The sequence below is a fragment of the Mytilus edulis genome, chromosome 9 (genome assembly GCF_963676685.1).
Source record: "Mytilus edulis chromosome 9, xbMytEdul2.2, whole genome shotgun sequence".
Taxonomy (NCBI): domain Eukaryota; kingdom Metazoa; phylum Mollusca; class Bivalvia; order Mytilida; family Mytilidae; genus Mytilus; species Mytilus edulis.
The window spans coordinates 52,868,699-52,882,532 of record NC_092352.1 but is presented as its reverse complement, the minus strand read 5'-3'; the positions used below and the strand labels follow the sequence as shown (position 1 = coordinate 52,882,532).

General features: G+C 31.1%; 1 protein-coding gene across 26 annotated transcripts in view; it reads left to right on the top strand.

Moving 5' to 3' along the window:
- The window catches only part of LOC139489757 (MICAL-like protein 2), a 69,723-nt gene that overhangs the window by 10,091 nt on the left and 45,798 nt on the right, over nt 1-13,834 (top strand). For 15 of the 26 annotated variants that reach the window (XR_011656231.1, XR_011656233.1, XR_011656234.1 and 12 more), the window contains one exon: nt 9,750-9,940. Coding sequence is in view for 21 of the 26 variants with exons in the window: in XM_071276531.1 (XP_071132632.1) it covers nt 9,792-9,940 (149 nt within the window). In the remaining 5 variants the exon portion in view is untranslated. Of the gene's footprint in view, nt 1-1,818; nt 3,147-4,815; nt 4,951-9,038; nt 9,362-9,749; nt 9,941-13,834 lie in introns of those variants that run through there. The other 11 variants (XM_071276547.1, XM_071276537.1, XM_071276533.1 and 8 more) reach the window with 3 other exon arrangements.

Below are 13,834 nucleotides of genomic sequence, written 5' to 3'. Positions count from 1 at the left end.
TTCTTGATACTATTTGTGAAGATGAAATCTTAAACTTGCACTCCAAACAATTCTGAGACACGAGTGTGTCCTTGTAAAAATGTATACTGAAGAAAAACTTCCGCTACTAGATATACATGTATCATTAGTATGTTTTTTTTTATAAATGTGCTGGTAGATAAGAAAATACTTAATATGTAATTTCAATAGCCAATATATCCCTCTGCTTTGTATTACTTCCTAGAGTTTAAATCATGTATATTAATTAAAGGAAATTCATGTCTTTTCATTGAGGTTCATATCCCATATTCCCTTTTATTCATAATATATGCTTTAGAATTACGATTTCTCCAAAGTTTTTATCCAAACTTTTCTGTAGTTGCTTCATGTTATACAGATTTAGGAGGGATTTAGTTAGGATTTATATATTCAATTTATCATATTTTTAAGGAAAAAAAATTGTCATTTCATTCAAGAGAAGCAGGTATGAGAATTTAAAAAGGGTAAAATAATGATCAAATAATATGTTGATAACAATTTAATGATTTGTTAATCAAATACTAAAAATCTTGTGAAACTTGTAATCTGGGCGAAAAGACCATGTGTCAATCAAATTACAAGTCTAGATCTGATTATAAATAAATCAACCAAATGTGTGCCTCCAGTCCTAAAACATGTAAAATACAGTAAACAAAATACATTATTTACACAATTGATGTAATTGACCTGTGTTCCCTGTCAACATGTAATATTGTGAGGATTGTGTTACAGACACATCCATTCAAATATTTACATGTTAAAAAAAAGTGCATGGTGAACACCTTTAGGTTTTGTGGTCTTTGTACACACCTGGATTAACAGAAATTGTAGCAAATGAAAGAAAGATAAGATAGGTAATTATAAAAAAAAAACATCATTTAAAAAAATTATGAAGGGATATTTAGGTACATAGTGAGATCATCGTACATGTATCAGATATGATTGGCAGTTGCTGCCGGTGTCACATTAAAATACCTCATGTAGGTTCACCAAACTTGTCATGTCATTTTTACTTCATACATTTCTGAGGTTTGTCTGATTGCAAACTGTTATGGTTACTTTTACCTTAAACTTTTCAAGATAAAAGAAGTTTTATATTTACCACTTTTTAGTTTTAGAATCTAAATTTGAAAAAGATAACAGCTATTGCAAGGCCTTATCATTAATTGGCACTTAAATTTAAAAGAAAGAATTATGAAAATATGTGGTATTTACAGCTATCATTTTCACTAAAATAGATAATAATCATGATAATAGAATGTCATTGAAAAACTTTATTGGTGTTTGTATGTCATGCAATTTGTCATTGAAACTTGTTGGGAAGGGCCTTGATGGCAGAGTGGTCTAAAAGGTAACCTCTTCCTATCCACAATGCAGATCCAGGGTCAGGGTTCCAGTGGTTGGAACCCCCCTCTTTTTGGACGACCAATGCATTAATTTGGGACATTATGCTGAAATCCCCTCCTTATCCTGGATTGAGAACCCCCCTTTAAAAATGGCTGGATCCACCCCTGCATCTTTTATAATAATAATCAGATGTGGTATCATATTAGGATAGTGAGCATTATTTTATACATATAGTTCTATATACATCAGTGTTCAACCTGTTAGTCAAAAGTGTTTTGTTAAAATAATTACTTGATCACTGTTTTGGTCTTTTAGAAAATGTTGTTCGTGCTGTATTGAGACCCCCCTACAAAGAAATTTGTTTTCCATGCACATGTATAAAAATTGCGGTTTTTATCCAATGCTATCATAGGTTTGAACGTAGTTTTCAATTTAGACTTGTTTATATATGAATATGTATATATATATACTAGATTTCTTTAGATCCCAATTTCTGAACTTACTTTCCAACTGATTTGATTGTCTTAAATAATTAAACACAAAAATTACCTAATCAATAAAAGTAATGTTACACCCATGTTTTATTGTTTCTTAATAATAGATAACCGAAAAATTGGCTAGTACTGCATTGTCATTGCAAATATTTTTTTGTAATTTGCTAAAAAAAGCCTCTGAAGGTCAATTAAACACATAACTATTACTCTAATAAGGAAAAGAAGAATGAAAGTTGTAATAAAATAGGAAGGCTTGATGAGAAGGAACTTTTAATGTGCTTATGGATCAGGTTATTGTTTTATTATGTGCATGTATTTTAAATTTTTTATGCACTGTAAGATTCACTCTTTCTCTGGAAGATTTTGACCACAATTATCATTTGGATATCTTATAGTACATGTAGTATAGAAAATGTGTCTGATGTAACACATAAGCAGATCCAGGGAATGTGGCTCCGTGACATTTGTGGGTAAAATTTGGTTGCTTTTATATAAAGAATCGCTGAAGCGTGACTGGAGCGGCCCCCTCTTAGGGCAGTCAGTGCCTCTCCCTCTCCCTTATGAAACTTCTTGATCTGCCACTGAAACAGAGAAAATCTGATGGCTAACAGCAGAAATGTTCAGAATGTTGCGATCTACATACTGTTATTAAGTTACTTTAAAACTGACGGATGACTCCTTATAGGATTTATTGCTCTTAAATGGTAAATTGTACCAATATTATTGATATTTTTGCCCATTATCATGAAAACTATAATGGTGTTTTGACTAAAAACAGAAAGTGTTCAAATTTTTTGGCTCACTGAGTAATTAAAACAATAAATTTTGCTATAATAATTAAAATTAGCATGAAATTTGTCTAATCAGCTTATTTTAATCCTGCATAATACGACTTTAAAAAAACTTCTTATTCAAAAAGCCAACAAGATTTTTTTCTTAGGAACAAAGTAAATATTTTTATAACCGTTTTAAAATTTAAATGATTAATAATATAAAGTGTCTTTATTACGTGAAGAAGTATATGAATTTGTCAGATTTGTATTTATATTACGGTTTTTATTCATGATCATCTGACCATCATCTAATCGTGATTGTTTACACGTATTGAAGTAAATAACAAACAATATAGTTCATAAGTACACAACAATATTTAAACTTCGAGTTAATAATAGACAGTAAAGTTCCCAAATACCTGTTCAATATTTAAATCGCATATATGTCATGTATGTTAAGTGTGTTATTGATACTTGTGTAACTAAATGAGACAAAGAGTACACACAACAAACAGTAAGTAATTTTAAGCTTATTTATGATTTATATTTTCAAAATGAAAAAAAAAGTTAATTTAATTTCTAAAGAAGATTTTGTCCTTTCTGAGAGCTTACTATCCAATTTAAAACAAACTGTTACTTTTGACGTGGAAGTCCAACTTTATTGTCTGACCAATGGTATTTTTAACAGTTGCATTATTTTATAAGGAGGATTGTTGTCCTATAGGAGCCAAGCTGTTTCATAATAATTTTCTATCCAGTTTTTCATGAAAAGGATGTACAGTATGAACATAACAGATAGAAATGGCCAATTAAAAATAGTTTGGAGAAAATCAAATTGTAGTATTCTGAAATTCTTTTTGAGCAGGGTGTAAATGAAAAATTTGGTACACAATGCATTAATTATAAGTAGGTTCTAGATCTCTGTGAGGAGTGAAATGTGCTATATAGTTTACAAAAGTTACATGCCCTTTATATGAACAAAATTAATTCATAGGATTTTTTCACAATAATGCAATTGTGAATCAGTGCTCACATAGGTAAATAATTATGATGTAGATATATTAATCCATTTTATATTGGATACCAAGTCTACAACATGATGTGGGATATTGATTGGTCTTTTTGTAACAAAAACAAATAAATTAAGGGGTTACTTCATGTAGCAACAAATTTAAATGGTCACATGGTTGTTTCATGTGAAAATGTGCAGATAATGTACATTACATGGTATCAAATAGCAATGTTGGCATGTATATAACATGTTACATATTAAACTAATAGATACAAATTATTGGAATTTTTTTTTAAAAATTTTTATGCATTATTCAAAGTTAAGGGTAAATAATGGTGTTTGGAAAAAATTCTCCAGTCTCTTATCATTAATGAGGGATGGATTGCACAAACAATACCCTAAACTTTAGATCAAATTGTCTCCTAAAAAAAAAGAACTCGCTTATAGTGTATTAAGAAATTAGTCTTTTTTTGTGGTGGGACTACTTATAATTGGTGTAATTGAACTAAATTGTTATTATGTAACATTAATTAGGCTTTTGAAGTTATGTGAAGACTCAACAATTTGTGCAAAAGGAATGCAGATTATAAAAAAAATGCAGTATACTTTATTGATATTTAAATTCCTGTCTGGCTTCTAGACACATATTTAAAGTATTAAATTATATAAGCTATTAGATCCACATAAAATATAAGCCAAAATAAGCTAAAAAATTGAAAAATAGTAGGATTATATACATATACTTATATAGACCAATGCTATTTTTGTCTATACAGATCTACAGTTACCTTAGGAATTTGGATGGGATTGTTAAACCAAAATATAGATATAAATATGTAAAATAATATATACCCCCAACACAAAAAAAACATAAAACAAAACTTCATAAAGAAATGAATGGATTTTAATTCAAAAGAACCTTTTTTAATCCGTGTGAAGTGTAGGTGTTGCAATACAAAGCTTATTACATGTAAGTAAAATAGGTAAAAAATCAGCTGATTCACACCTGTATATAGATGTATGTAATAAACATCTTCATTTGTTACCTATGGGAAATCACTGATTTTAGTAAGGAATTACCTCATTAAATATAAATTGTTTCATTTTGTTATCACCTTTTGAGGGGGTTGGTTTTAAGAAAGATCAAAGATGCGATATAAGGTTTTATTGATTTATTGGCCTTGTTGTGATGTTGGATTGTGTACTGTATTTGTTCAGTGATCATATTAGGGATGTTATAGGATTATATAGTTGGGTTTGAATCATTTGGAATGTATTATAAGTGTTTGGTGCATGGTTAATAAAGGTAGGAATGAAAGTTAAATTTTTAAGTTGGTAACTTAATTTTTTGGCACCTTTTCTTTAGTCCAAGATTTCTTTGTTGGGACTGATTACTTGCATGTTACGACCCAGCATTTCTCCTTAAAAGACTGTTAGAAGTCATTATAAGCACTACAAATGTACCTTTCTTTTTTTATGATGATCTATGATATGCAGTGATTATTTTCACTTAATACTTAGCTTGGGGAAATCTCTTTTGCAAAGAACTATAGCAAAGGATCAGCATCTGAGGGGGGGGGGGGGGGGGGGGTAAATGCATATACCTTTTATATTTTTACAAGTCCCTGCAGTACTAACTTTATTTGTTGGTTGAATGATGACAGAAATAAAGTATCATGATCAGAAATATCAACCTTGAAGGAAAATTCAAAAGGGGAATTAAGTCCTTTCAAAATGAAAGAATCATATGTTATAAACCAATTGAATGAGTGAAAAACAACTGTCATGATGGACTAAATATACAACTATCAACCAAAGTTCAAATGACGTTCTTTTTAAAGGCAATCATGCTGCCTTCAACAATGAAAAAACTCTATAATTTAGTTGGTCCCGACAGGAAAATTATGAAAGAATTCTATTCCAACTAATGGCCTAATTTATAATAAACACTTTCCCAAAAACAAATATGACAAACATAAACCAATGACTTAAACATTAAACTGCAGTTTCTGCTTATTTGGGACAACATAGACGGATCCAGGGGAGTCAGGCCCCCCCCCCCCCCACTTTTGTGGAAAATTTGGTTGATTATATAGGGAATCATTGAAGCATGACTGTAGCAGCCTCCCCTTAGGTCAGTCAGTGCCCCCACCCGCCTTAGGAAAAGTTCTGGATCCGCCACTGGACACGAACATAAAGAACTTGTTTGAAGGCAGCAAGCTAAAACCTCCCACTTATGTGACAATTGTTTATAGGTCAGTTATATAGACAAAACTGGGTGAGCATTTACCTAAACAGACATAATAGGTTAATGTTACAATAATCAGGACCCCACATATATGCATTTATCATTCCTTTTCATAATTCAGACAGTTTCATATGAATGGAAGTTATTCGAAATATGTATGAAATTTAGCCTTAATAATTCTTAAGTTTAAAAAACTGTAAAAGTTCTCAAGTATTCTAATTACTTAAAAAACTGTAATAGTTCAAGTATTCTAATTACTTAAAAAACTGTAATAGATCACAAGTATTCTAATTACTTAAAAAAACGTTTAACAATGTAAGGGTGAATCTATTTGAAATAGAACATAAATTTGAGCTACTGTATTTTATTTACAATTTGCTGGCCTCTTGTAACACCTGGTGTCAAATAGATTATTTTCTAATCAATTTCACTCATTATCAAAGATCGATGTCAATTTCACCTTTATGTAGGTTTGACCTTTTGATCTGCAATTTTTATCATAAAGAACTAGTCCTTATACTGTTAGATGTATAGGTACTATTTGAAGTTTTTATGTCGATATCTTTAACAGATTAAAATTTTGAATGATTGGTGTTGAATTTGGCATGTATGTTTAATATTTATCAAATTCTTTAGTCAGCAGTTTCAAATATAAGGAAGTGGTTGAGACAAACTTTTACTTTTTAGACAAATTAATTTGATTTTTAAACTAATTTTGGTCTATACTTTATAACATACATTTTCGCAGCCTGAGTAACAAAGGTTTTGATTGAAACTAAGAAATTAAAAATAAAATAAAAACAAGAATGTGTCCTCAGTACACGAATGCCCCACTCGCACTATCATTTTCCATGTTCAGTGGACCGTGAAATTGGGGTAAAAACTTTAATTTGGCATTAAAATTAGAAAGATCATATCATAGGGGACATGTGTACTAAGTTTGAAGTGGATTGGACTTGAACTTCATCAAAAACTACCTTGACCAAAAACTTTAACCAGAAGCGGGACAGACGGACGGACGAACGAACGGACAGACGGACGGACAGACGAACGAACGGACAGACGGACGGACGCACAGACCAGAAAACATAATGCCCCTCTACTATCGTAGGTGGGGCATAAAAATAAAAAAAATAAGGTCCTTTAAATGTTTATTCTAGAAAAAATAGAGAGAGTGCTACTTTTTATTATGAATCAGTAATATGGCAACACAGTGTTGAACTATTTATAGACAGACTGTTAGTTTTCTTTTTGAATTATTTTGCATTTGTCATGCTTGGGTCATTTATAGCTGACTATGCGGTATGGGATTTGCTCAATGTTGAAGACCGTAATGTGACTTTGGTTTTAAACTCAGGGCCATAACTGCCTATGAGGCAGGGGAGGCAACTGCCTCTCCTGAATTTTCGATACCAAAAATTTTTTGAAGTAATAAAATGAAATATTGACAATATGTACACAAAGAACTTGAATTTATATAATAAACAACACAAGTTTACAGTTTTAACAGTGGTATCATGATACATAATATATCTGTCATTTTCTGGATTCTTTACCGAAAGTGTACCGTTTCAGTATTTTATTTTTCGTGTGGCCGTCCGCCTGTTATTCAGTATTTGTACAAACACATATGAAACTTTGCTTTTGACAATTTTGAATAAAACTTAACTATTCACATTTATTTAGGGGCTCCATTAAGCAGAGGAAGTTCCTTTTGGATTGTGAATCCTTTATTATATTGGAAATTCGTTACCGGCTGAATCAGCTGTTGTGTCATTTTTTTAACGTCTCCTGGCCAATCGTACAAGAACATTATGGTCAATGCCTTAGTAGTTAAAAACACTCCCATTTGTTGAAGCAGACAGACTTTCTAAACTAAGTATATATACTAGTTTAGAAAGTCCCTGGTTGTAGTTATATGCATGACCGTCTGTTCAGCTTTCAACAATATTAAAATTCAAGGTCCTCGACAAAAAAAATATCTTGCTTGCTATGATCTTGCTTTGTTTTTGCATAAAAATTGCTTCCAGGTTCAAGCAATACTGATGTTTCTTAAAGTAAGTAAATCGAAGGAAAAAGGGTCATTTGTAGCCATTTTACTGCGAGAAAAAAATCAGCGGGGGGCTGCGCCCCTAACCCCTCTCTCTAAAAGGGCCTCAATCGGCGGCCCCTAACCCCTGCCTCCCCTGAATTCGAACCCTAGTTACGTCCCAGAAACTTCTATGTCATTTAATTGTCTAGATCGATGGACAGTTGTCTCATTATGGCCAACACCATATCTTATATTTAGTAAAAGGTACATTGTATAAGAAAAGTAATGCTGGTTAGAAAGAAACCTAAGAATTACTGCTCAGACCAAAAGCTTAGGGAATCAGTCTGATAGTCAATTTAAATATCAATTGTATATATATGTCTTCATGATTAATCTTAATCGCACACAAAATAATCAGAAGCATAATCTTAAACTTTATCCAACGTGTTTATACGGATGTTTGCTTGTCATGTTTTGGATTTTTTGTCAGATTTTCGAAATCCTCTGGTTTTATCCATTTGAATGCCTTAAAAAAATTTTGCCCATGAACCCCAATTTTTCTCTTTAAAAATCTTTTACATGTTCAATTATAAGCCATTTGTAAAAGTTTTATAAAATTTTATTTATTTTTTAGTAGTTTTTGAGAACTCTAAGTGGTCAATGATAAAGCTATGAAAAATCAAGAGGAAACATCTTCCCGCCAAAATTCCAATGGCTAATATTTTCAAAACAAGCACATTGACCCCTATATTTTTTTTGATTTTTTATTCCTCAATTGATCCCCTATCAATATATACTTGTTTTATGGAAAGTTATTTATTTGGAAACTGAGCAGCAAACATCCTTAAGTAAAGTCCTAGGGAAATGAAGTATTAGATTTTCATAGAAAACAACAATATATATAATCATCGTATTTAAATTAATAATAAGTAAATTAATTAATTTAGACATGAACTTCAGTAGAAGTTGTTGCTTATATGGCTATTTTTAAGTTGGTTGTGATAATTTCGTGAAAGGACCTGACTGTACCCTGACTCATACAAATTTTTATTTCATTGAATTAGGAAGTCCTTAAGTTTTGGTCAGTGTGACTTAATATATTTTCTACCACTTTTGAACACCAACGCAAGAGTATTTACTTTATCTTTATAAATAAAAGTTAGATAACTATGATATCATTTGTTTGATAACAAAGTCTCGTGTATGTTTGTAAACATTGTGGAACAGGAAATATTTGGTCAGATAAAGGGCTTGTTTCCTAATTTGATACTGACACGATTCACGTGGAATGCAGTTGAGCTGAATTTATGAGACATTATAGTTTTTAGAAGATTTTTTTATAGAAATTTTAATAAGATAGTTTGTGCACAAATGAATTTGGACTAAATAATGATGGATTATTATTTCTTGGTGTTTATATGAAACTTAATGTAATAGGTAAAGTATTTAAATAATACCTTATCAAGAGAAGTACAGCAACTTCATTTTTCAAATTTTTGAATTCAAATATTTTGCATGAATAGTTATGTAATATTGTAATGTTATATGTCCTTCAGGGAATTTGATTTTGAAAGGCAGATTTTATATTTATCATATATATCATTTCTAAACTAGGGTTTAGTCACATGTTAAATGATCATATACTGACTTTTATTTATTCCAACATCTTTTTTTGTTGTCCTGAATTTGCAATTATTATGATTATTGCATATACATGAATTAATTTTACGAACTTAAAATATGTATATGAAAGCCATGTTGACTAGAAAACTTATAAATATTGTTTATTTTGCTTTAGGCCAAGTTTCTATTGTTATTTTAACAGGAACTATTTGGTGACATCTTGCTCTAATAGTTGACAATCGCCATGGCAATGACGAAAGTAAAGAGTTTACAACTATGGTGTAAGAAGATGACTGATGGCTACAGAGATGTGGAAGTTAAAGATATGACAACTTCTTGGAAGAATGGCCTGGCATTCTGTGCTCTTATACATAAATTCAGACCAGATTTGATGTAAGCATAAGTTCAGAGCTACTCTTATTTTGAAATACTGTGAATTCATTACATTCATTGGGTACCAATTTTCGTGGATTTTGTGGGTACAGAGGAACCACGAATTTAGATATTCAACAAATATACAATTTAAAAAAAAATATATGCAAACTTTGCCAAAACCATGAAATTAAATACATGTATCCACAAATATTGCAAGTTTACTGTAATCCACAAAAAATTGGTACCCACGAAAATAAATTAATCCACATTATGCTAATTTAGGGAAAAAGAAGTCAGAATATAATTTGTGTAGATTGTGTTACACTTAAAATAACTTCTTGAATATAAAAAATGCCAAAGATTTTCATACTATTATTTGACAAAAAATTTATAGCTGAAAATGGGTATGTGTGAGCTCTTATCTCCACACTTTTTCATCTGAATTTTTTTATTTATGGTTAACACTAAAGTCTCAACAGATTTGTCTAACATGATAAATACATAAAAACAAGAATTATAACTTGTGAAGTGAAGTCTGGGACATTTTATGTTAACCCTACAATTTCTGTGACATGCACAGGTATATTTTATGTTTACTAAATATATTGCATTCTGATACTATCTAGAATACCAGTAGATACAAAGAAGTTAATTTTAAGAAGAAAAATGGGAACATTTGAAGATAAACAAACAAATTAAAAAGACTAGATTTTTTTTTTACAAAGTAAGATTGTCGGACGACTACATGTTCTTAAGTGAGGCATATATACATATAAATTGTTAAATTTTTCTCACTTCACTGTCTATGCATTTGGTATGCAGTACAAAGTGCAACAAATGTTAGGTGAATATTTAGACAAGTTTAAAAGTCTTCAAAGGAAGTACAGTTAGTCTATTGTTTCACCTGTCTTGTAAAGATATAACAACTAGTTTCCTGCTTTGAAGTGATAAACAAAGATTTGAGGTCCGCCAGAGGTTTTAAATACGTAGTTATGTACAATACAAAATTTACTCATTGTTAATTAAATTTGATAAAAAAAATATGTATATTAAAAAAAAATGCTTTATGTTTATATAACTCCTTTTGAAAAAATAAAAAATATCACAATTCGGTTTCTTGGTTTCTTATATCAAGGACACGAAATATATAAACAACTGTTCAATTGTTAAGTCTACATCAGATAAAGGCATATTTTTTGTTGCAAATAGTGATCACAAAAATATAAGGACACATGTACAGGTAGAGTAAGTTGTAATTGAGTCAACTAGTTTTCTTGTTTGAATTGTTTTACATTATCTTATCAGGGCCTTTTATAGCTGACTATTCGGTATGGGCTTTGCTCATTGTTGAAGGCCGTATGGTGACCTATAGTTGTTAATGTGTGTGTCATTTTGGTCTTTTGTGGATAGTTGTCTCATTGGCAATCATACCACATCTTCTTTTTTATATAGTAGACAAATAAGAGCAAAATCTACCATTTACTTCAAAGGCATGTCAGACTCGATTAAAATTGTTCTTTTTTGGCATATTGTGTTTAAATTTTTATGCCCCACCTACGATAGTAGAGGGGCATTATGTTTTCTGGTCTGTGCCTCCGTTCCTCCGTTCGTTCGTTTGTCGTCCCGCTTCAGGTTAAAGTTTTTGGTCGAGGTAGTTTTTGATGAAGTTGAAGTCCAATCAATTTGAAACTTAGTACACATGTTCCCTATGATATGATCTTTCTAATTTTAATGTCAAATTAAAGTATTGACCCCAATTTCATGGTCCACTGAACAAAGAAGAAGATAGTGTGAAGCTCAGGTTAAAGTTTTTGGTCAAGGTAGTTTTTGATGAAGTTGAAGTCCAATCAACTTGAAACTTAGTACACATGTTAACTATGATATGATCTTTCTAATTTTAATGCCAAATTAAAGTATTGACCCCAATTTCACGGTCCAGTGAACATGTAAAATGATAGTGCGAGTGGGGCATCCGTGTACTATGGACACATTCTTGTTTTCAAAGAGTCCATACATGATCACATTAGTTCACCTAATTCTAGTTTTATTCGACCTGTGTGTACTTTACTAAGGTGCTCCACCCAATGTGTGCCTTACTGAGGTGCTCCACCCAATGTGTACCTTACTGAGGTGCTCCACCCAATGTGTACCTTTCTGAGGTGCTCCACCCAATGTGTACCTTACTGAGGTGCTCCACCCAATGTGTACCTTACTGAGGTGCTCAAACCAATGTATACCTTACTGAGGTGCTCCACCCAATGTGTACCTTACTGAGGTGCTCCAACCAATGTGTACCTTAGTGAGGTGCTCTACCCAATGTGTACCTTACTGAGGTGCTCTACCCAATGTGTACCTTACTGAGGTGCTCCACCCAGTAAGATACAGTTACCTATAATCAGGATACTGGTAACTCAATTGAACAGTCTGCATTAGATAATGGTATATAATCCCTCTGTTGTCAGGTTTCTTACTTTATAAATTATTCACCATAAATTAATTAACAACCGAACCTGATACCATCTGTTGCCTCCTTGGGAATTACTTAGGCATGATTTTAAAAAGTAGCTTTGTTTAAGATAACACTACAGGTAACCTTGGTCTTAAGTTGTTTGTTTGATAGAAAAAAAAAATTAAATTTTTTACCGTAATTTGGTCCAAACTTTTTTTTTAGAGATGTTTAGACTTTGTTTTTTTCATTCAAATTTAATGTCAACAATGATTTTCTCTTAATGGTGGTATATTAGAGATATTTTTTGACTAAAAACTTTTTAAACCATAAAATGCAGTTGAATTTTTATTTTCCCTGTAAATGCACTTTGAATTAAGTACTGTAAATATTTTAGAGATAAAAATGATAAATGGGTTATTTCCGAAAGAGTATTTTTGTTTGCTTAATTTATAAAATGTTTTAGCAAGGATTTGTAAACTATATATACAAATCCTTGGTTTTAGGAAAAGGTAAATAAAATTGCACATTTATAAGGTTTCTAAATTTAAAGTGATTGTTGAATCTTGTGATTCAGATAAAAAATGTCTGCAAAAACCACTCAATATTTTCACGAAAGGCCCTTCAATAATAGTTAGAGAAATTATTGAAAAAAAAACAACAAATGTTTCAAAAATACTTCAATTTGAGTATTTAGAAAGAAAATTAAGTGTTTTCCAGTTAACAGTGTTGAAGATTTTAGCAGTACTGCAACACAAATCATTTCAACACAAATCATTTCAACACAAATCATTTGTCTTTACAGATCACATTTAGCATGCATGTTTAGTTGTTTTATTTAGTGTCTTTAGGTAACCTGCGGTGCAAAATTGATCCTTTTAAGTTGTTCCAAACTTAGAATGGCCTATCTTGAATAATATAGTAGTACCCTGTACGAACTGTGACGCCCGTATAGGACACGGAAACCAGGCGTAAAAATCATACTTTATCCTGGCGGCATTGCAGTGTCTTCAAAATGCATGTCCAGGCGTCAACCAGGCGTCAACCAGGCGTAAACTAGGCGTAACTAAGGCGTAAACCAGGCGTAAAATTAGGCGTAATATTTAAATGAGTACGCCTGGTTCACAAAAAAATAGGCGTAATATGCAAATGAGTACGTCATATCTTTACATAATACTACACTTATTTTAGTTCAGTGTATTAACCTTACTGTGTACTTTTGTGTATTTGATACATACTTCTATGCTGTTGCTTTTATTTCTTATTGTTTGACAAAAAACTTGAAATATTAACCATTGAAGAAGCTAATATAGAAATAGATATATTTTATGCAGACAATGGCTCAAATAAGCTCAAGTTTAAATAAGAATTATGACAATATTTTTTGCTTGAAATAAAATTAGCATTTTAACTAAGTTGTTTTTAAAAATTATTGTCATTTGATCTAAAATATAAATGATAATACT